General features: G+C 48.9%; 1 protein-coding gene across 3 annotated transcripts in view; it reads right to left on the bottom strand.

Moving 5' to 3' along the window:
- Clic5 (chloride intracellular channel 5) overlaps positions 1-24,397 on the bottom strand; it is a 149,014-nt gene that overhangs the window by 16,822 nt on the left and 107,795 nt on the right. For all 3 annotated transcript variants that reach the window (XM_052192407.1, XM_052192409.1, XM_052192408.1), the window contains exon 4: positions 18,606-18,712. In XM_052192407.1, the coding sequence (XP_052048367.1) occupies positions 18,606-18,712 (107 nt within the window). The remainder of the gene's footprint in view (positions 1-18,605; positions 18,713-24,397) is intronic.

Here is a 24,397-nt window from a genome sequence, read left to right on the forward strand (position 1 = left end):
GTTATGAATGTTAATGTAAATATTTGATGTACAGATGGTCGTAGGCGACTGATGTGAAAACATCGTTCCACCCCTAAGGGGTTGCGACTCACAGATTGAGAAACACTGCTCTAAGCCTTCCTTTCAGCTGTTTGATGCCAGCGAGTCTATCGACTTAATAGCAGCAAGTCTACTTGCCTAGGAGCATGAGCAGAAGGGTTGTCTGTTCTCTATGAGCTCTCCAGATAGGATTCTTGGTGGATGAAAAATGAAAAGAGAGGCTGGGATTTAGAAAATCTCAAGCAAGTAGGTAACTATACTATGCTGTATCTCAGAAGTTAAACACCAAATTGTTTATACCGCCCATTATTTAAGGTCTTATTTACAATGGGACTGGTTTGTAGTCACTATACAGGTTTGGGGTAATCAGCCTTAGTCAGGCTGTCTGATTAAGGGGTCAACAGGTAGACTGTGAGGTGTAGTCACCCACAATGGGGAAGACCCAGCAGTTAAAGCGAGGCTGACTCTTATGACCTCTCTGACTCACAAAGCATGAGGTCCTCAGAGCCTCTGTGTCAGAGCTGGCACAGGATTCGATAAGACAGGAAGGGGCTTACTGGAGGCGTGGTGGCTTCCTTTGTGGAATCTAGGCCTCTGGCTATGTTCACACATCACCGGTGTCCACAGAGGATGGAGAACCAGAGCCTGGGTCAGGAGTGTCAGAACCAGGCGCCAGGCTGCTTTTGGGGGTCCAGTGCAACAGATGACAACCCTCCATGACACACCAGTCATTGAATAACTTGCTCTTGAATTCTTCTGCTAGCAGTGCCTGCTTACTGGCCACTGTCAAAGCCGCTTCCACAGGGTCTGATGCAAAGTGGGGTGGGGGGGACCTAACAGGAGACCTAACTTATGATTATTATTATGGCTAGAAACCAGGCTTATGAGAAGACTCGTATACCAAGTGAACTGGAGGTCAACTCAAGGCAGACAGTTGGGCGTGGGAAGAAATGTGGTGAACACTGGAACTTCCTGGGCATGAGGGGGATCCTGGGGGAATCTTGGAGGGTGACACAGGCTTTCAGAATAGAACCTACCATTGTCCGGAATCATCCCCTGAGGTCCTGCCTTATTTTCTCTATCCTGTCAGTGTTCAACGTTCTTGGTCTGATCCCTTGGAGAATTTGTGCCCACAACTACCATCAGACCAATACCACTGGGCATGCCCAATTGTCCAGCAAGGTGAATGCCAACCGGTCAGGTCAAAGCCAGCTCTGGGGGAGCCAAACACTCACTCATGGAAAGCAGTGTCTGTGCCTCCATTTCCAGACAGTGGCTTAAATACAAATAACAGAAAGACAAACTGAAGCAAGCTGTCACAGCCCTGACACCAGGTCCCCTGCTGCGCCCAGGAGGTGTCAGCTGGCTAAGGGAAGTCTACAGTTCCTACTGCCAGGGGTGTGAACTATTTGCTCTGGAAAGAAATTCTTCCTTGGATGGAGAATAAAATAGCCCCTTACTCCAGAGGCAAGATTCAGACCTTGTGACTTAAGCATTGAGGATGCTGGACACTATGCCCCCACCCCCAGAGAGTCACGGAGTGAACAGAACCCTCTCAGATATGTCCCCAAGGAAGCAGGGGACTTTCCTTTAAGGAAAACACATTCTCTGTGAAGACAGTTCTCTGAGCTTTATAGAGGAATCAGTTCTTTGAAGAGAAAGAAGGTCCTTTTAATTTAGCTCCACCGGCCAAGTTATTATTAGCAGACATTTATGAGGATAGTAAGTACCAAATCACACATGTACACTTTTTATTTAAAAGACAGAGTCTGGTGATTGTTTCGCTGTGTTTAAATCATCGTTGCGGTGAGGAATTTGGGGCAATTTCAGCATGCTGTTCATACAATACATTTTTGAAGGATGATATTGACTATATAGACAAGTTCCAGGTGCAGATATTTTTGTAAATCTCCTCAAAGCCACAGTGCATTCGAAGAGGGAAAAATGTCATTTTTTACATCTTCAAATTTAAGGCTCCATACAATCTATACCACGCAAGCTTCCCACGTGTTTATTTTTTAGTGGTGGAAGAAGAGGGATGGATGATGGAGGGAGGGAGGGAAGGAGGGAGGGAGGGAGGGAAAGAGAGAGCAAGAGAGAGAGAGAGAGAGAGAGAGAGAGAGAGAGAGAGAGAGAGAGAGAGAGAGAGAGACTAACTGATGGATATGTTCCTGATTAGGGGGCCAGTTCTGACTTCAGCCATGGGGCGGTGGCGACCCCTTCTGGCCCTAAGCAGAGAGACTATCTTCCTCTTCAGTAGGAACTTGTGTGTGTTTCCTATTAGGCTGCCAAGAAACTCATAAATGGCTGTAAACCTACACATCGTACTAATAGAAGGGATGACATGAATGCTGACCGAAGCAGCTGGTGCCGCCGGTGTCGTTCACAAGGCTGACCAAGTCGGGGAGAAATCTAGGAGATGTTTACAAGTTACTTTACAAAAGGTGATGTTTTTAAGTGTGAGGACATAGGCCAGGTTAACACGATGTTCAGACTTAAGGGGTGAGTTGCTCAAAGTCCCTCTAATTATATTGGCTATCTGTTCCTACATCAACCTGGGCCTTGATCACCTGTCACAATCACAATCACTTATATAAGGATTCTCCATGGCTTGCTTCATTCTCAAATGGCCACATCTTTTGCATGAGAGACCTTAGCTGTTGGAGAAACAGCCACCACCCCACCACTGCCCTTGTCTGGTTTGGATAATTCCGTGAATACTCTACACATTCTTTTCCAGCTGCCTGTGTTCCCTGTCTAGTGTGGACTGGGTCTGGTACTTTCTGTTTCCTCGGAGATGATGAAGTCTGGGTTCGTGTGAAGCTGGGTCTGCTGAGTGCTTTAGGCAGGCGCACATGGTAGTCATTCAATACGGACTTGCTGGCTTATGGACTGACTTGGTCATAGTTTTCCAAGTGGCCTACTCTTGTTTGAAAACTCAGTATCGCATGTGTTCTGAAACAATGGATAATATTCAATGTGAAGACAGTTCAGGAGCACACACCCAGAGGCCAGCTGCTGGGCGGTGACCCTGGCTCTGCCTTGTACAGGCAGGGTGGGCTGTTTTAAACACCCGCACCTCAGCTTCCTCAGCTCCAAAATGGAGACGACAACCTGGTGTGCCTCATTTGAGTTAGTGGGCATTAGAACTGAGTCACTGACTGTAGGGGACAATATCTGGAACACACACAGCAGTGTGCGGCACTGTGTATGACACGGAAGGGCTCTGGTGTCTAAGAATCAAGGCAAACATAAGAGCTAATCAAAGATGCAAGACAAAAATACATAAATAAAATAAAACAGATAGCAGCCCTCCCTCTGGGTCTGTTGGCAAACGTGCTTGACTCATCTTCCTAGGAAGTCACCCTGGACAAATTTAGTCCTTTCTTAACTTAGTAAAAGAGCACAGAAATGCGAGTGGGGATTCTCATCTGGCTGGATAAGTGTGAGTGTGTGTGTGTGTGTGTGTGTGAGAGAGAGAGAGAGAGAGAGGTGAGTATGTGTGTATGTGTGTGTGTGTATGAGTGTGTATGTGTCAATGTGTATGTGTGTGTGTGAGAGAGTGTGTGTGAGTGTGTGTATGTGTGGGGGGGAGTGTATGTGTGTATATGTGAGTGTGTGTGAGAGTATGTGTGTATATGTGAATGTATGAGTGTGTGTATGAGTGTGTGTATGTGTGAGTGTATGACTGTGTGTGTATGTATGTGTGTGAGTGTGTATATGTGCATGTGTGAGTGTATTGTGTGTATGTGTGTATGTGCATGTGTGTGTATGTGTGTATGTGCTTGTGTGTGTGAGTGTGTGTGTATATATGTATGTGTGTGTGAACATGTATACAACACTTATGAAACCCAGATGTCAGTGTTGGGAGTTTTCCTCAGTCAGTCAGGTCCCACCTAACTTTTAAAGACAGTGTCTCTCACTGAACCCAGAGCTTATCAATTTGGTTAGCAAGCCAGCAAGTTCCACAGGTCTTCCTCCTCAGCAGTGAAATTGCACACCTTTTAAAACTGTGGGTGCTGGGAACCCAAGCTCTTCTTCATGTCTGCCCAGCAAGCACTTTGCCCACAGAGCATCCCCACAGTCCTTATTGTTTGTTTGTTTGTTTGTTTGTTTGTTTGTTTGTTTCTTTCTTTCTTTCTTTCTTTCTTTCTTTCTTTCTTTCTTTCTTTCTTTCTTTCTTTCTTTCTTTCTTTCTTTCTTCAAGATAAGGTTTCCCTGCATAGCCCTGGCTGTCCTGGAGCCCACTCTGTAGACCAGGCTGGCCTCAAACTCAGATATCCACCTGCCTCTGATTTCTGAGTGCAGGGATTATAGGCATGCACCACCACCTGGCCTGATCCGTTCTGTATACTACTGTAGCCACAGTCTGGCCACAGTCAGCCTTCCTCCTACTCATCACAAGAGGCAGCCTTGGGGCTTTGACAGATACTGCCACAGAATTTCTTAGAAGCACTCAAACTGCATGCAGCCTCTCCGCCCCACCTTGCTTGGAGTAATTTCCTTATGCCCACCTGCCCTGTAGTTTGAGGACTGCATCTGCCCGGTGAGGGGGCAGAGTTAGTTGCATGGCTCTTACAACAGCAGAAGGTTCCTTCTGAAGTTTGAACTGAGAACGCAGCAAATTCCGAGCATGATATTCTACTTCTGTCTCCTAACATCTAGCCGACTTTGCTAACCCAAAAGAGAATGGAAATGATGCATCTTTATGAGTGGCTGGATCAGAGAGTTCGCCATGGGGTGGGGATGGGGGTGGGGGTGGGGTGGGGGATAGGATGACTACCTTAACTTGAAAGGGGATTACATACATGGACACACTCTTCCCTTCTTTGTTACTGATAGAAAACATCCCATATTTTGCCCCCCAAGGATAGGAGATTTGCCCTGTCAAAAAGATCCGTCTTCCCAGACATCCACCCTTTCAGGCAGCTCTGGTTAATGAGACACAAGTGGAGAGTGAGCTCCGGCCTTCTGGAAAAGACAGGGCCACTGGTAATGCCAGAAACTCAGATGCAATGCAGGGCGACTATCTTTGAGAGACGAGGATAAAAGAGATGCTTCAGCAGTTGCAGGCACTAGGACCTGAATTCAAATCCCTGGCACCAAAACAAAAACAAAAACAAAAAACATACACACACACAAACAAAAAACAAAAAACAGCACAGGGCAGGGGTGGGGTAGAGCAAAGATGGGTATATTCTGCAAGTCCAGGGCTAGCTAGTCACTCTGTCTGAAAGGGTGAACTTCTGCTCCTCCAGGAGACTGTCTCAAGGTCACTAGGTGTAGTGAGAAGAGATGACACCAGACATGTTATTCCAGCTTCGTGTGTGTGCAATGGTGTCAGACCTGCACATTCACATACTCATACCATAAAGCATGCATATCAAGGGCAAACACACATGAGCATGCATATGTGTGCACGCGCACACAGAGCCACAGACTGGAGATGGAGAACCAGGAGCTCTGAGGACCTGAGGCTACTGGTTCTTTAAGCTGTCACATTAACCTGGAACATGCCGTGCTTTCAACTTCTTGTTATGTGGGAAAAGCAAACTCCTGCTAAGATGTGCTAATAAACATGATGGAGAACGCCCAGGGCAGGGCATGGTGCATAGTAACACGCTTCACGGGTCTTGCTGAGTCAAAGAAACATTTGCTTTAGCTCCTGTAGTCAGGTTTCTATTACACAAAGGAAAACATACCCTTGATCAGTACATGGAGGCACTGGAATATCTGGTTGCTCTATTTTTTTTTTTATTCTAGCACTTTGTACAGCTCCCGGGATGGGATGGAGGGGGAGGGGTATGTGGGGTACATCCATGTGTGTGTGCACGTATGAGCATCCATCCACGTGCTTACATGCAGAGGCAGAAGGGGATGCTGGGAGATTCTACTCTTCCACTTTCTGCTTTATCACAGGCAGGCCAGCTGACCAGGGAGCTCTCGGAATCCTCCTGCCTCCACTCCCAGTGCTGCAGCTCTAGGCTCGTGCTGCCGTGCCTTGCCCTTTCACGTGAGTGACTGAGGACACAAACTTGGCACCGGCAAGTGCTCTAACCTATGGAGCCAGCTCCCTGCCTCCTTCTTAATGCAGTCTGAGCGAGCATGTGCCCCAAGCCAGGGGCTGAGCTGGCCTCTGGAATGATCATGAACGAGACACACCCTACTCTGCAGATCACCTTCAGGACCGAGTAGCAGTAGTGTGACTGCTTGAGAAATCGCGCTAAAGCTTACATCAGGCTCTTGGCTTCAGTATCTCCTTCGTAGCTCCCCTAGTGGGGATGCTCGTGCTAAAGATGTAAAGTAGCAGGTGATGCCGGAACTATTCCTGCCATCCCTTCTGTTTGTTGAAGGAAGACCATAGGTTTACCCACACCACGAAGCAGAGAACAAGCTTGGCCACTGAAGCCTGCTGAGCAGCCTGGAGCTATGAACACGCAGGAGCTTAAGCAAGCAGGGCTCACGCGCTGTTATCCTCCAGAGATTCAAAACCACTTGGTGTCTCTCTAGAAAGGCACTGTCCTCAAACGAAGCTGGTCCGACAAGGTCATTCAAAGCCACTTTTCAACGTGACTGGCTGAACATAAACATAAGGACAGCAGTAATAGACACGCTAAAGTGGACCACAGGAAGCCCAAGGGGCCTCGACCCTGCAGCTGCAAGAACTACAGGCAACTAAAGAAAGCAAAAAAAAAAAAAAAAAAAAAAAGCAAGAGAAAGAGAAATGGTCTTCCCCGGGGACGATCTCACCCAGTGTGTTGTGTTACCATGAACGTAAGTGAATGGAAGGACTTTTTCTGTTTAATTGAGATCTACTTAATAAATATCTAAGGAGGTATGTGAGGCATTTGCTGGTGTGTGTGTGTGTGTGTGTGTGTGTGTGTGTGTGTGTGTGAAAGAGAGAGAGAGAAAGAGAGACTAAGAAATTTATTTGTAGACTGTACAAATTTAAGAGATCTTTCACACACAGCGAGGTAACACTAGCCACAGGTAAAGGAACATACAAGTTTTGTGCAAATCGCTCATCTAACGTTCCTTTATTCCCTAGGTGTTGATCTGAAGCCAGACCAGGCCAGCAGAACTGTTTCTGGTCAGACAGCAGGAAATTCCTCCACACGAATGGTGTTGGTGGTCTGCACTCTACCCCAGCCCAGGAGCCCACACAGCAAAATCTCACTAATGAATGAGCCCACCCACGCAGGACCCACCAGTCCTCCCCCTCCCCCTCCCACCACAGCCGGCCCCATTCAACACCCTCACACCACCACCGACCACCTTCCTCACTCCTACCCAAGGATTCATTTTGTTTCCGGAACGAACTTTGTTAAAATTAAAATCGCAGAAGCCTCCCCAATAAGGAACCAAACCAAAAGACCCTCTGGAGGGAAGCCCTGGGCAGCTCCTGGGAGGTGCCATGCCACAGGAAGTCACGCCCTCTAGATTTCAGCCTCAAAGACCCTCACTGAAGAAAAGACTAAGGGTGTGGGGCTTGCCAATTCTTGGAGGTGGGTCCCACAGCGTTCGTTCCGGTTGTTTGTTTTTCTTTGCAAGAATGCTAATCAAAGCACAGTTTTAACCTAACCAACCAACAAAATATGGGAAGCTGGCGAGTGGCAGGGGAGGGGGGCCGGGGGGGGAGTCGAGGGACTGGCAGCCCGGAGAGCTCGGCTGACTCCTCTGACCACCCAGGAACCCAAAGATAACCACTCCCGCCGCCTCCCCGCCGCCCAGGTCTTCTTTCAGCCTGGAGTCTGTGGTCCAAGTTGGTACTAAGTCTTGATCCCTAGCGGGAGCAGCAAGAATTCTCAACAGAATGAACAGGGAGCCTCCAGCCACAGCCCTGCCTAACCCGCAGGGCCACTGCGCTGATATTCCTGCTATCTTGAAGTCCTCTCCTGTATCTCTTCTCCAGACCCTGGAGGTTAGGGGGCTGAGTGAGTGGGGACTGGGCCCAGGGTATGAGAGGATGCTGAGGGAGAGGGGGAGGGGGAGATATTAGGTGCCTCGTTTTTTGGTGTACTGAACACACACATACTATTTTTACTGTGGCTTGCCACATCCTGGGAATGTGGGGTGGGGGAGGGGGGAGGAGTCACGCTGAGGTCTGTCCCCAACAGCAGTGCGCATTCATGACACTTTGGAGAAGGCGCAGGCTCTTTGATAATTAGGGACTCGTTAGTTCTAAACTAATGGCCCTCCCAAGCTGCCAATATCTTTCCAATACTTCTCTGTTTTAGGCCAAAGAAGTTTGTAAAGGGTCGGGTAGTGGGAGTGGAAGTGGGAGAGAAAGCGAGAGGCAGACTAGGGTGCAGCTTGCCAGGTTCCTCCGAGGGTCTGTAAGGCCTGGTAGGCATGTGTTTCCCTAAATATGGAAGGTAGCCTGGAGACATGGCTCATTTTGAAACTCCCAAGACTTGGGAAGCCTGCAGATCCTCCAGCTTCTCCGGGGCCAGTTCCCCTTCCTACCAGCAGAGGGCAGCACACGCCTCTCTATCAGTGGGAAAGGCCCGCAGCCCAGGGCAGCCACAGAAACCACAGCCTGCAGCTGCCATTGTTAGGTGCTGGGAACTGAGAGCTCTGTGTCCGAGCAGGTGTTTAATTGACACAACGATGCTACAGGAGAAGACATTGTTTCAATCTCCCCATCACAGACCAGTTGATGCAGGGAAATCAAGAGAACACACTACTGTAACCAGAGACAACCTGTGACAGAAGCATTCCAGAGCCAGCCCACTTCTGATATGTATGCTGCTGTCCTAGGCTAACATTGATCTTTATTTATTTTTTGGATAGATAGTTACAGGGTGGGGAGGTGGAGCGAAAAGAAAAAATATTTTGTAATATAGCAAAAGGGTGTGAAGTTAATATTTTAGGATCCACAGATAATGTTTCACTGACCACAGCCACATACACTTGTTCGTGGATTGTTTGGAGTGCTCAGAGACCCCAAGGACCTTGCTGACCAGAGCTGAGTGACAGTTTGTACAGTTTGCACAATCCGCAGTATTTCCTATCCGACGACCCTTTGCAGAAAGATTGGATCAGGCCTGACCCAAGACTAGATAGAGTTCGTGCAGCCTGCACAGACACACAGGGCCAGAAAACATGAGGACATTGGCATGGGACTGCAGCAAAGCTTCAGGGGCCTTCCAGAGAAAGAAGATGGGAAAGAAAGCCAGTTTGGGGTACAGAGAGAACACAAATAAAGGCAAGGGAGACTGGGAGGGGGAGCCCAAAGTCAGGGCGGGAGCCAGGGCCTGCCTGGGAAGAACACGGAAAGTGAAGTGTTGGCTAGCCTGGCCTGGAGTGACTGGATGGTCGGGCGGGAAAGCACAGAAGGAAGAGCAGAAGAAATCAGAGACAGTAGCCCGCCACCTCGAGGGCTTGGCGTCTGTGGCTCAAGTCAAAAATGTCGTTATTCCTTGGGGAGCTTGGTTTGCAGGGGACCCAGGTTATGCTCACCAGGAGCCTTATTCTTGCTTTGTCTACTTGGAAGTTTTGAACCATGCTGGTGGCCCACCCTGCCTGTCAGGCAGGTAGTTCTGGGTGTTGGTCTTAGTTTAGATGCACACACACACACACACACACACACACACACACACACACACACACAAACACACATACACAAAACACACCCCAAAACACACACACACAAAACACACATGCTCCATTTAATACACCTTTCCTGTTAATTTTTTCTCACTTTCTTCCAGTGAATGCTGCTTTGCTATGAGGAGCAAACAGACTTGGAACAAATGGAGAATCCATGTTAACTAGAAAAGAAGGTCGCTGAGACAGAAGGATGTGGGAGAAGAAAGCAGAGAAACACTAATAAGTGGATATTAACCTAGAAAACTGGAATACCCAAAACATAATCCACACATCAAATGAGGTACAAGAAGAAAGGAGGAGTGGCCCCTGGTTCTGGAAAGACTCAGTGAAACAGTATTCAGCAAAACCAGAACGGGGAAGTGGGAAGGGGTGGGTGGGAGGACAGGGGAAGAGAAGGGGGCTTGCGGGACTTTCGGGGAGTGGGGGGGCTAGAAAAGGGGAAATCATTTGAAATGTAAATAAATTATATCGAATAAAAAAAAAAAAAAAAAAAAAAGCAGAGAAAAGTGAAGACTGGAACAGAGACTGGAAGGGGGAATTCAAAGTGGTAAAGGCCAGAGATGTACGGTTAGAGAAAACCAGTAGGATTAAAGGCCCCAAACTGTAGGTGATTTATAGAGTACACCCTTAGAGGCTACAACTGGGACTTTTTAGCCCCTTTGCAGGAAAACTGAGCCCTCCCCACCCCACCCCACCCCACCCCCAGAAGTGGGATCTTTAGAGCTCCCTGCTCTCCCGTCTTTGTGGCATGTCCACAGAAACTGGGGACCAAAGAATGTAAACCAAGGGGAACGGAACACCAGATCCGGGTCTTGGTCTAATGCATACGTGTGACCATTCCTTGCTAGCTAGAAAGAAAACACACGAGGATCTGACCCTCTTTTCCAAAACAGGGATGGTAATTCTGCACGGGAATGTTAACTGGAGCTGAGGGAAACACCATAGCATTGGAAGGAATAAAATGGGACTCTCAAATGAGTTAATAGGAATAGAGAATTATCCACGTACGTCCCATCCCTTGCTAATTGCCTGGAATGCACCATATGCTGTGAGACGTGAAATGTGCCCCAAGAAGCGATAGGATTGAGGGGCAAGGAAAAGAGAGATTGTGAGGAACAGGAGAGTGCAGCAGCCACACCTAAATTATGGTGAGTAGCTAAAAGGAGTCTGTGAGTAGCTCTGTTCTGAGGGAACTGAAAGCTGGGTACTCAGAGGGAGAAGCCTGCACTGTCTTGGGAGATGGCAGGGAGCAGGGTAGAACTTTGCTGAAGTAGAGTGTAAGAGAAACCTCCAGGGAAGAGGGGAAGCCATGGAGCCAAGCTGAGGTCCCAGCAGAATGCATGCACGCCGCCCTTGCAGTGGGGACAGGCAGGGCTGCTGGGACTGCTAAGCTCAGCTTAGCTCACCTTAGCTCAGCTCCAGTTCCCTATGCCCAGGGCCTCTCCTAGCAGGAAGCAGAGTTGGGAGGAAGGAACTGTTCACAGCACCATCCAAGACAGAGATGGCAGGAGGCGGGGAGGGAAGCTGGACTCTGCCATGTGGCCAGACGCGATGCATAGGAGGGTATTCAGGTATTCAGGGTGACAGCAGATGTTGCTTCCTACCGGGATGGCACAACGGGAGCTCATATGCTTCCCAGGTCCTTCCACTACAGGATTCTGGAGACCCCAATGCCAACCAAGCGGAAGTGTGGGGAATCCCTGCAGCCCACACAGCCACATCCAATGGACCGCTCTTTCTCATCTGAAAGGTGTCCTTTCCTGGGATCACGAACCCTCTCTCTAGGTTTCTGATTCTATTCAATTACATCTCAGCATCTCCCCTACAAGACAGGAAAATCCTGATTTTTCATTCAGCTGGGGTCTCCCTGGGAAAGCAGTGACATCCATCCACGAGAAACACAGTTAAAAGAGTCACAGAATTCCAGACATACTCAGCAGACAAGACCCATGGTCTTGGGCACTGGGGTTTCCCACAGGTAACCCTGGGCTTTTCTCTTTAAGCTTTCTGCTTTGCCCATGACCTCTCTCCCTCTCCTTCCTTGTAGGCTGGTCTTTCTGAAGAGCACACACACACACACACACACACACCCTCTGGCCTTCCTCAAACAGGTTCCTTAGGTGTTGATTTTAGTGTTCCTTTTACTCCAGGACTTAATCACCCAAACATCTAATCCCTCAATGCCCCGCACCCCGTACTCCTGCCTCAAGACACAGTTGTCAGCCTTAGAAAAACAGCTCCACCAGGATGAGGACCCTTATTTCACGGGAATGAGCATGGGATACACACCCATTCCCACGGTTTTACGGAAGGAGGAGCTAACTGGGCCATGAGGTCAAGGGGAGGCAAGGTTGGCATGTGAACCCAGGTCGTAGGGAGGAGCTGAATCTCACACAGCTCCTGGGCTCTGGGTTGCGAGAAACTGTGTGTGTGTGTGTGTGTGTGTGTGTGTGTGTGTGTGTGTGTGTGTGTGCATGCAGGTGTCACTATGCGGCAGTGTCATGACATGATGGAGTATTTAGATTCTGTAATTCCCGTTGTGGTGGCACAGTGAGGTACTGTAATGTCACACAATTCCTGTCTCTTTCTGAAAGCAGGTAATGTAGGTGTGGTGGTGGAGGGGATTGAGGGGTGAGGGTCCGTCCTCAGCAGTAGGAAACGAAGCAGTATGGTTGACTGTAGACTCTCATGGTCCACTCTCGGCAAAAATCCAGGCAACTTGTGAGAGACGTGCTGGGAGAGGCCAGAGGGAGAATCTGATCACTAAGGACCAAGGGAAATCTGGATGTTCAAATGACAAGGACAGGAAGCAGTGCAGTAGCAAGTCCCCCAAACAAAGCACAAAATCATCAGGTGGCTGGAGGTGTGAGATCGGGGCCGTACCAGGGCAGCCTGGGGTGCGGACCCTTCAGAGGGAACAGCAGCGATGTTCTGTGTAAATGGGGAAACAAGAGAGCTGGACAGATGGCTCAGATGTTAGGAGTAGGTTAAGAGCACTTCCTATTTATTACAGAGGACCGAGGTTCTGTTTCCAGCCCCCGGGGGAAGTGAGTGACTGTCACTCTAGCTCTAGAGATCCAACCCCTCTGGTTTCTGGTGGCACCTGCACTTACTCGCACATAAAGATACATGCACTAAAAATATTATTTTAAGAAAAAAATAATTTTAAAGAGGGAAACAAGACCTCAGTGGGCAGGTAAGTTCACTTACCCTGCAAACCTGAGGCCTTGAGTTCAATCCCCAGACCCTATGCAAAGGCAAGAGAAGAGAACCAATCCCATAGAGCTCTCCTCTGAGCTCTACACCCACACCATGGCATCTATCCTGCCACCAGTGATAATTTTAAAAGTTAACAAAAGAAAGGGAGAAAATGAAGTTTAAGACACAGAAAGGAACCAGTGAGCAGACGCCTGCAGGCACAGGTTGGGGATGGGTAGAAGGAAAAGCCAAGAGGAGACCAGCGGGACTGGCAGATGCTTTTTACCGCAGTGATCATGATTGGCACAGGGTTTGCTCTCCTGACGCGCCAGGCACTGTGCCAAGGCATGTATATGCTTTGACTTAGGAAATGCATGGAAATACCGCCACACAAACAGTATAAGTTCACCTCACGGTTTCAGAAACAGGCTTGGCGAGAACATCTCACGAGCACATTCGGGCAGCTAGTTGTGCAGTTCCCACATCTGTGTGGTTTCTAGCTCGCATAGACAGCTAGCTCGATGAGGGTGATAGCTTTGACCTGCCCTCAGTAGCCTCAGAACCTGGTGCAGTGCCTGCCACATGAGACATTCTGTCAAGAAGAGGTCAGAGTGGGCGCTGCTCCAGGCAGTGTGTAGATGTGTGCGTGTGGAGGCCAGAACAGGTGTTAGATGTTTACTTCTATTGCCTTCTGCTGCCTTGCCTTGCTTTGTTGACTTTACTGAGTCTCTTGCTGAACTGGAACTTCACCTTTTTCATGAGGCTGGCTGGCCAGCAGCTCTAAGGATCTGCCTGTCCCTGCCCCCAAAGCCGGGGTTACAGGCCCATGATACAGCTATGGTCCTCTTTTTACATGGGGGCTGAGGATTTGAACCCAGTACCTTCCACTTGTGGATCAAGCACTCTTATCCACTGAGCCATTTCCCCCGTCTCCACAGAGTTTTGTTGAATGTCTAAATGAAATCAGACATTCAAATTAATGGTCGATTCTCCCGAATAGTAGATGGGATCATTTCTGAAGGATGAGATCTGGCTTTCAGCAGTTGGGGAGACTGTGGGTATTTGTACGTATTTGCAGTGTTGTCTTTAAGTAGGTCAAGGTAGGGCTAGATTATGACAATTGGCAGTGTGTCTAAGGGAGGCAGGGAGCAGGCTCTGCCCAAGAGAGAAGGGAGAGTTCATGATAGCTCAGCCTAAGGTATTTTCTACATAATAACAAGGACCTGAATTTGACCTCCCAGTACTGGGCAAGATGGCTTGGAGTGCTATGCCATCACTTAGAAGGCAAAGAGATTCCTGGAGTTCAGACCAGCAAGCCCAGCCAGACACATGCATTTCATCATAGCAAGAGATGTTGTCTCAACAACGATGACAACAAAACCAAGGGGGCTGCGATCTGAAGAATGACACCTGGGGCTGATTTCTGGCCTCCTCATCCATGTGCACAGTTGTGCGCAGGCACAGCCTGCTGCCCACACATGTGTACCTTGACACGTCAGAGAGTGGATGGAGTGATGGATGTCAGAAGGCCTGGTGCTGAGAGCTGGGAACTCTAAAAAGGTAGAGAGTCGTGGCCTGTCTTAGTCGTGGCCTGTTTTATTGCTGTGAACAGACACCATGACCAAGGCAACTCATAAGGGCAACATTTAGTTGGGGCTGGCTTACAGATTCAGGGGTTCAGTCAATTATCATCAAGGTGGGAATATGACAGCATCCAGGCAGGCATGGTGCAAGTTGGGCTAAGAGTTCTACATCTTCATCTGAAGGCTGCTAGAAGACTGGCTTCCAGGCAGCTAGGGTGAGGATCTTAAAGCCATGCCTACAGAGACACACCTACTCCAACTAAGCCATACCTACTCCAACAAGGCCACACCTACTCCAACAGGGCCACACCTGATAGCGCCTCTCTCCGGTCCAAGTATATACAAACCATCACATGGCCTTTCTCTTGGCCGATGTAGACTGAGCATAGATCTGGCTTGGGCGTATGGCTCTGGACTCTCTTGTAGGAGCAAGGCCATCTCTATAAGGAAGGCTCCTGTAGAAGCATAGGTTTGTGAACCTAAGAACTTTTGGATTCTGCTCATCAAAAGTGGATATGAGAATGAAAGGGGTTATAGAGCCCTAGTTAATTTCTACTTTCAAAGATGGAGCGTGGGCTATCTCAGTATGTGTCTAAGAAGAACAGAGGGTGTGGGGGTGGGGAGGCTATTGAGAAAGCAGACATGCCTAAGCTTTCAAATGTGCAAGTGAGTGAGGGGAAGGAGTCACAAGGGCAAAGCCCATTATGGGGAAAGCCAGGCTGAAACAGAAGAAGAGAAACAGTGAAAATTGGAGAGGATTGAGTTTACAGGAAATCGACACTTGGCATTCTGTGGAAACCGATGCTTTGGATTTGGACACAGCAGAACTGTAAATGTGGATACTATGTAAATACTGTTCATAATTCAAAAAGTCTGGAAGGTTCAAATGAGATAATCTTTCTGAGGGCACTCTGACAAGTATGGAGGAAGATGTTTGTGGTTGAGATAAAGACACTGGATACAGAGTCTGAGGAAACAGAGCTCAAGAGCTGGTGGGCACCGGGGAGGAGAGAAATATCCTTTGTGTCTGGGCCCTGGGCCAGCGAAGTGACAATAACTGTTCTTTTCCAGGAAGTTCTGGGGGTTCTGATACTTAATATTGACTGGATTTAGAATCACCTAGGAGACAGACCTCTGAGTTGTGTCTATGACACATGACGGTGTTTCCACAGAAGGAAGCCCCACCCTGATGTGGGGCGCAGCACCCCATGGACTGGGGCCTGGATTTAATAAAATGAATAAAGGAAAAAGGAAGTTGAACTCACCTTGCTTCCTGACTGCAGCTACACTATGGACAGCTGCCTTGAGTCCCTGCCCCAAGCCTTCTGTTGAGATGGACGGTGCCTCAACTTGTGAGTCAAAATGAATCTTTCTTTAGTAAGAGTTGCTATTGTTGTCATTTGTCACTGCAGTCCAAAAATACCTATCATGGGCTATGTTAGTCTCCTTGGACTTATAGCAATAAAAGGCCACCAGCTGGATGACTTAAAATTGTGGGACATCATTCGCAGTTCTGTAGGACAGACCATTCAAAAATTAAACCTTTCCTTCCATCTTTCTTGGAAAGCCTTGTCTGTGTCTGAGGCTATGTCTGTGTCTGTGTATCTGTGTCTGAGGCTGTGTCTGTGTCTGTGTCTGAGTCTGTGTCTGAGGCTGTGTCTGTGTCTGTGTCTGAGGCTGTGTCTGTGTCTGAGGCTGTGTCTGTGTCTGAGGCTGTGGCTGTGTCTGAGGCTGTGTCTGTGCCTGAGGCTGTGTCTGTGTCTGTGTCTGAGGCTGTGTCTGTGTCTGTGTCTGAGTCTGTGTCTGAGGCTGTGTCTGTGTCTGTGTCTGTGTCTGAGGCTGTATCTGTGTCTGAGGCTGTGTCTGTGTCTGAGGCTGTGGCTGTGTCTGAGGCTGTGTCTGTGCCTGAGGCTGTGTCTGTGTCTGTGTCTGAGGCTGTGTCTGTGTCTGTGTCTGTGTCTGTGTCTGAGGCTGTGGCTGTGGCTGTGTCTGAGTCTGTGTCTGAGGCTGTGTCTGTGTCTGTGTCTGTGTCTGAGGCTGTGGCTGTGGCTGTGTCTGAGTCTGTGTCTGAGGCTGTGTCTGTGTCTGAGGCTGTGTCTGTGTCTGTGTCTATGTCTGAGGCTGTGTCTGTGTCTGTGTCTGAGGCTGTGTCTGTGTCTGTGTCTGAGGCTGTGTCTGTGTCTGAGGCTGTGTCTGTGTCTGAGGCTGTGTCTGTGTCTGAGTCTGTGTCTGTGTCTGTGTCTGTGTCTGTCTGAGGCTGTGGCTATGGTTGTGGCTGTGGTTGAGGCTGTGGCTGAAGTTGTGGTTGAGTCTGAGGCTAAGGCTACATGACTCCACTCTCCACTTCTGCACATGACCATCTGTCCCACATCTTTCTGTTTGTCCTCTCGGCTTTTTACAAGTCCTCATTGGACTTTGGGACCATACTAAGAGCAGGATGATCTCATCTTGAAATCCTGAGCTAATCTCATCTATGAAGACCTCACTTCCCAATACAATCGTGATCTGAGGGTCCAGATGGGCAGGTGGATGAGGACGTGATTTTTAAGGGGAGGGGCATCACTTAACGAACTACAGCATCCAACCAGCAATGAAGTGAGATCACTAGTCTGCTTAAAATATTTTCAACTTACTGTCTCTTATCCCTCAAAGATCTCTCCCTCCCTCTCTTCCTTTCTCTCTCTTCCTCTCTCCCCCTCTCTCTCTCCCCTTCTCCCCTCCCCCCCCCCGTCTTTCTCCCTCCCTCTGTGTCTCTCCCTCTCCCCCTCCCTCCCTCTCTCTGAATTCTGATGTTCCCCTTCTGATAGCTATCATTGTCTAAGGAATACAATCAAAGATGCACAGACTGGCATTGCAGGTTCTGCTGGCTTCTTCTCTTGACCTCTGGCCTTAGCCTTTTCCCATCTTCCCAACCTCCTACACCTTAGCTGTAGTTGAAATTCTTCTAGAAACTGTCTCTGAGGATGAGCTTCTACGTCAGGCTTCCTCATAGGCTGAGCTTCTCCTTTTGCTGTCTGTTGTCCAGCTCTCCCATGCCCTTTGATCCACCCAGACTGCGTCCCTTGTCCTCTGATTTGCCCGAGTGTGCCTTGGATTCCTCCCTCCCATGCTCATCGGCACAGGAGACTGGGCACGGTGACCTGGTGCCTCAGACTCTTTCACTTTCTGCTGTGATGGACTGAGCTCACAAACCATGAGCCACTAAATCCTTTCTTGTCTTCACCACCTTCCTCCCACCCTGAACTCTGTCAAGGATCCCTTTGAACCTCCAGAGTCTTATTTTATACTTAGTCCAAACAGAAATCTCAGCAGCTGTGATGGGCACAGTCCCTTCCTACTAAACTGCTTCTTTCCTCACTACTCTCTCTCTCTCTCTCTCTCTCTCTCTCTCTCTCTCTCTCTCACACACACACACACACACACACACACACACACACACACACTTCTTCACCCCTTCCCTTTGGGGATCTCACAGCAGCTTGTCAGGCCCGGCATGCTCCCCTTCAGAGACCTCAGCAAACCTTTAACAGAAGATGATGCAAAGGGGACTGAAATATCTCTGAGCTTAAATGTGGGGTGCTTGGTCCCCATCACAGGAAAAGCAGGTCCTAGGGCTGCAGCTGATGCCAGGAAAGAAGGGACATGAAAAGGGGGGATCCAGGCTTTCAGAAGTCCTTCCCTAACTCCCCACACTCATGGTGTAGTGAGTACAAAGAATTAGGTCTGTGGCATTTACCACATTTTAGCCATCTTTGCCCTCCTCATGCTTCTTATCAGGCCTTGCAAAGCTTTTTTTTGGGGGGGTGGTGGGGGACTATGAAGAAGTGAGAATGTGTGACACAGACGGGGTTATGTGTCGGAGAAAATGCCCAGTACTGAGAATCCTCCCAGGCCATTCCTTCTGTTGTGCGACAAGACAGCTTTCCAAAGTGATCTACGTCCTGCCGATGCTGCTGAGACATCGACTCTTGTTTCTCCTGCTTTACAGGCAGCAGGTTCTGCGCCCTCCCTTCTGAGTCAGGAGGATGAGAGGGCAGGCGTGAGAAAATAGCAAGCAGCATCGATTCCAGAAGCTTCTCTGGCCTGATGCACTTGAAAGGCCCTGGGCAAGCCAGAGATGCACAGCTCGGCATGAGGCGGCCCCGCCCCGGCATCCCCAGAAGGGCCACTCACCAGCGTTGTTCTGCTGTTTGGTGTTTTTGATGTAGGCTGAGAACTTGGAGAAGATGTCGATGCCCGCGGTGTTAGATTCCCGGTGTTTTGCAGCCAGTTTGGGGTACCTGGAAGGGAAGCCACAGTGTTGAATGATGCTAGAAGATCCTGTCTGCATCACAGGGAGCAGTATTCCCTTTCTGGCCGGAGCTACCATCTTTAGGGATTTCACAGTCATCTCACAGGGAGGGTGGGGGCGCAACTGTCAATCATTATGAAGGAAATCAGAGGCCAGTGAGGTGCTGAGAGACTTAACCAGAGTGAGTCAGTCTGTTGGGCAAGGAACCAAGGTGGCACCCAGAGCCTCTTCCTGGAATGACACGGGAGACATGGAAACACAGGGCTGGCCTCTGTGGCAGGTGGGGTTCCTGGTATGTCCCCCAAACTTATGAAAAGGCCCATCTATGCGCCATCGCAATCAATCCTAGCTGTGCAGAGCTAGTGGAAGCCTGGGCCTGCAGCACCAAGGTCCTAAATCATTTCTCCAAAGAAAGAGTGTCCCCTGTGTGCTCCGGAAATGTCTCTCTGATGCTCATTACACATGGGGGGTAATGGTAACTTAACCAGGCTCTGCCGACGGGTCATGTGTTCTTTATCCCTTGGATTTCCAAGTATGGAGGGAGATTTACAATGATCCCACTCCTTCCCTTGCACTGTTTCTCATTTTGAAGTGAAAAAAAGAAAAAAAAAACATGCAAGAGTTGGGCCAGACTTGAAAACCTTGGTGTTGAAACTGAATGAGAAATACACTCACCGGCATGGGAATCCTTGGGTTCACCCAACACCGTCATCATCATGTGAGTAATGCTAACTATTAATTTAATAAAAGAATTCTTAATACTCATTTTAAAAGAGAATTCTTTTCACAAGATCTTTTTGTATATGGCCAGGCAGATGTGTGTATAGATGGGACACATGGTCAATTTATCATTGTTAACAATAAGTGTGGTGCTTGCAATCCAGAGGGGATGGTTTTACTGTATGCGTCTGGGTTGTTTTGTCTATTAATCAAAATTCTTTTGTTCCAATTTTATGTTTCTAACCAGAATGGAGTCTTTAAAAATCATGTGCTGTGGGGTTTGGGGCATAGACTAGCCAGTAAGGACGGTGAGAAAAGGCCTGCATTTGACTCCCAGAATCTATGTCGGAAGGAGAGGATGGCAGCATGCCTGGAATTGCAGGGCTGGAGCAGTGAGTTGGGAGGATCTCTGGGGTCCAGTGGCCAGCAGGAGTAGACTAATTCATGAATTTTAGGCTGGGGAGACAAAGCTTGAAGGACAAGAGAGGAGGTGACACCTGAGGAATGCCACTCAGGTTGTCTTTGGCCTCCATACTCGCACGCGCACATGTGCACACTCCTGTATTCGTGCACATGCACCCACACATCGCGCACACAGACCATTTATCATTATCATTTCTCTTTCATTCCTTTCTTCTTCAATGATCTCATTAGCTAGGGCTATCCCACTCCTGGGGCCACGGCAGGCTATTTGTTTTATTTTGTGTTTGATTGATTGATGAATGATTTTGCCATGACAGGTTTAACGTCAGAGACGCTACCCTTGGAAATATTGGTCTGCCTTCAGGAATATGTTGGTCCCAGGTCTCCACCACAGCCACTAGGCAGGGACAGAAGGAGCTACTACTCCCAGTTTATACAGCACAGGCTGTTGGAGGCTGAAGGCAGTCAGTCACTCAAGGATCTAAGTGTGGAACCACTAAGAAACTGGCTTTGAGACTCTGAAGCAGGGAGTGTCCTTCCTACATGGTGCTCTCATGGTGACTACCTTGCGCAGAGTGGCCACTGTATTCTAGATACAGTCCTGAGCCTCATAAGTAACTGTGTCTAATGTGTGAAGAAGCAGGCTTCATCTGGGACGCTCCCGTCTCTGCTTCTTAAGTCCCGCCATTAAAGATGGCTGCCAGGCCTGCCTGGCTTTTACGTAGGTTCTGCTGCTCTGAGCTTTGGAGCTCACGCTTGTGTGAGTGCCTCTCCTTCTCTGTGCTTCCTGCACCCTCCCTTCGCCAGTCACTCATCAAGACGCAGGTTAGCTCACGGCTCTGGCTGTTCTGACCCTTAACTGCACCTAGCTGTCACAGCTATGAATTTTAAGAATAAGAGCCTTGAAGTCTGGCTTATTCATGAAAATCCATTGCTCACAATTTGTGGCTTAAGACCTAGGGTCAGTTGTACTTAGGACTGCACACCAGACAGCTGCAGAACTGGCAGGAATTGTTTCTCGTTATTTATCATTTAATGAGCCTTCTCTTTGTAAAGCATTGGGCTGTGCATTAGTGTCTTCTACACTGGACCTGTGAGATCACCATTATGGTCCTCCTTTTAGAGATCTTGGTGCATATAGCCATTTCCTCCAAACCAAAGCGCATTCCTTTCTGGAGTGGGGAGGAAACCTCGTAAGATTCCAGAAGCTTGGGAGGTTACCCGTCTACAAAGCTCCTCCCCAAGGTTACCTGGGGAAGAGCAAGCTCCTCTGTGGAACTGGCTTGGAAGTCCTGTGAAGTTGTGCAGGACTTCAGGATGCAGTGGTCACCCAGGAGTGATTTCACAGATAGTAACCATTTTGAGATTGACCTTCATTCTGAGATTGACCAATAATCTCATTGGTTTACCCAGCTCCATCTGGGTGGAATCGTTTCCCCAGTCTGTTGTGATGCCTACCTGGACTTACTAGACATTTGTGTGCACACTGAGTGTCCATGGGCTTCTGCACATTTCCCAGCCAGCCACACTGCAGTCGTGAGACTAGATTCTAACCAATGGAATGGGGGGTGCCTGGGCATATGCGTGTGCATATGCATGTGCGTGTGTGTGTGTGTGTGTGTGTGTGCACATGTGTACGTGTGCGTGTGTGTGCATGTGCATGTGTGTGTACACGTGTGCGTGTGTACATGTGCGTGTGTGTGTGTGTGTGTGCGTGTGCATGTGCGCACGTGTGTGTGTGTGTGTGTACATGTGTGTGTGTGCATGTGTGCATATGCATGTGCGTGTGCGTGTGCATGGCTCTGGCCCTTGAAAGCACTGTGTGTGCCTCTTTTTGTTTTCTCTCTGCTTGAGACACGTTGGAGGTGCTGTACGCACAGCTACAAGGTGGAGGAGCACCACACTATCCACCGAGACTCTGCTTAAGAGGCACGTGCTCTTGTCAGGCCACAGTACCACATGCTACTACAGGAGAGTACCACCTGGTAGCAGAGACCGGAAGCTAAGACATGAGCTCCGGAACTCAAGTTCAACCTTCAACTGGAGGTTTCTGAAAATGTCTCCACCTGTCAGAGGGGCAGGAGAACACAATTCCGCTCTACTGCTGTAAGAGATCTGTATACACCATCTAAATATAAAACAATGGGTTCTCAGTGCCTTCATTCTGAGCCTCAGTATGGCTGCCACCTGACTGGCACCACGGCACACCACAGAACCAGCTGGTTTTAAATTAGCCTTCAGGATTCTTTTTTCTTCCTCCTATTGTTTGTGTGTGTGCATGTGGTGAGGTTACGTGCACGCATGTGGAGGTATGTGTGTGTGTGTGTGTGTGTGTGTGTGCAGGAGCTTCCACATTGATGATTGGACTCATCCTCCATCAGACTGCACCGCCCTCTCATGTGCTGAGCCAGTGCCTCCCAGTCAAACCCAGAGCTTCCCAGTATAGCTAGTCTAGCGGGCCAGCTCGCTCTGGGAGATCCCTTATCTCTGCCTTCCAATGGTGAAATTACAGGGGGCCACCGTGCTCACTCAGCAGTTAAATGAGTTTCTAAACCCTGGTTTAGAAACCCTGATTTGCATGGCAAACATTAAGTGCTGTGCCATCTCACCGGCCCCCCTACCCTCTGAATTCTTATCCTAACTTCCATTATTTTATAACAGTCAGCTTCATGCAAAGTCCTCTGTGAAACTCACGCAGTCCCAGATTTTGGAGCTAAAAGGGATCTTGGAGAACACTAGTTGGTACCCACTTCACTTTCAAGAAGATCAAACAAGAAGGGAGAGCGCCTCGTCTCAACTGTACACAGGAGGTGCCGTTTGCTTTTGAGGTGGTCATGCTTCTCTGTTCTGAATCCTAGCAACTCTGGAGAGGATTATGGGATGGAGACCACAGGCGAGGGCCAGGCATGTCTCAATAAATAACTCTGCGTGAGCTTCTAGACTTTCTTCCCAGCACTAAGTGGGCCAGTCCACAGACAGGAGGGTTGTTAGTTTCATTTAGAAACTACTTGAGATTTCCTGGACGCTTCATCTCGACACCAAATGCTCTCTGGAACCAAATGTAATGTTTTTAAGTGTTGGAGTATTTATATGTGATTTCTTCTCCTTTATAAAAACAAAGCTGAGAGAGAAAAATCTTGACTCTCTGGAAGTTTTTACAAACAGCAGCATGATAAGAAACACATGGCCTCTGCACAACATCAGGAAACGGGGTTCTGCTGCCCCCTGGAGAAGTACAAGCCCGGGCTAGAACACTCCATGAGCCTCTGGATGAGGGCCGCCCCACCTTCCAGCCTGAGTTAATGGGAGATTGGCTGAGCTGGTGGCTTGGGAGCAGACTGGCAGGATTCTGAGCCTGGGGCTGAGGCACTGGCTTGGTGCTAGCTACTGGCCAGTGACTGGAGCACCTGTCCCCACCTGATGGGCGCACAGGCATCTGAGGGCAGCATCCTGAGCAGTTTATGATCTCCTTTAGTAGACCTCTAAAGTCGTTCACTTAATGAGCTTGAGTATCTTAATGGTCAGGGCATCTGCCTGGCAGGAAGGGCCTCCATCACACCTCCTACACTTAAGTCCAGAAGCTGTCCAGCACTGCTAGACCCTGCTCAAACCATGGAAACTTTACAACCTGATTTAAAAAGACAATGGATCGGGTAATGACCTTATTCAAGAAGAGTGTCCACAAACTGAAATCCATAATCCCAGGGTCTTTACATCCCTTTCATCTCCTTGGGGACACAGACTGAGATGGTGAGAGCTAAGGAGCCTTGGCTAGCCTGAGTGTCTGGGGTAGGGGGTGTTCTTTCCTAGAGGTTGAAGCAAGAGCAGAGGTGGGAAGGGCCAAGATGACGCGTGTGTCCCCTGGCAGAGCGAGCAGCGTATCCCATCTATCGGCTTGGCAGGAGACTACCAAGGACAGCCCTACCCCTCATTTCTGGTGCTTTCCTGTCCCCCTTGCCAGACTGGGTGGAAGTAGATTTTCCTGAATGGGAGGATTTGTTCCAAAGAGACAACGTTAAGCTAACCAGACAATGTCAGGACTCTGCCTGAGTCAGTGCGAACAGGTTTTCACATGGGATTTGCAACTAGTAAAAGCAACAAATGAGGTCAAGTCCCCAGGAGAACAAGAAGAAATGAGGAGTCCACCTCTCCGGGACACTTCCACTCAAGGAGCTGGCTGGTGTTCTGTTTGAAGACGCACATGGCTTCAGGCTGCAGCATGTTGGGCGGTGTGTGTGGCTTGCTGCTGATTGAACCCATTCCCTTATTGGAAGTCTATGCCCAGCAGCTTCCAATGGGCTGCAGGCCACTTCCCACTCAGTGTGAAACTGACATGCCCTAACCTGATGGCAAAGGATGTTTCTAAGGTAGCGTGCGTCCTTGTTTAGGGCTTCATCAGAGCAGCAGGGACTAGTAATATCCATCAGTAAGGTTACCATGGGCTATCCCACCATGCCAGACTATAAAACAAGGATAAGGCTAGCCCCTTCTCCCAGGTGCTGGGGATGATGAGAGGTTGTTGTGCCTCACA

The sequence above is a fragment of the Apodemus sylvaticus genome, chromosome 9, assembly GCF_947179515.1.
Source record: "Apodemus sylvaticus chromosome 9, mApoSyl1.1, whole genome shotgun sequence".
Lineage (NCBI taxonomy): Eukaryota > Metazoa > Chordata > Mammalia > Rodentia > Muridae > Apodemus > Apodemus sylvaticus.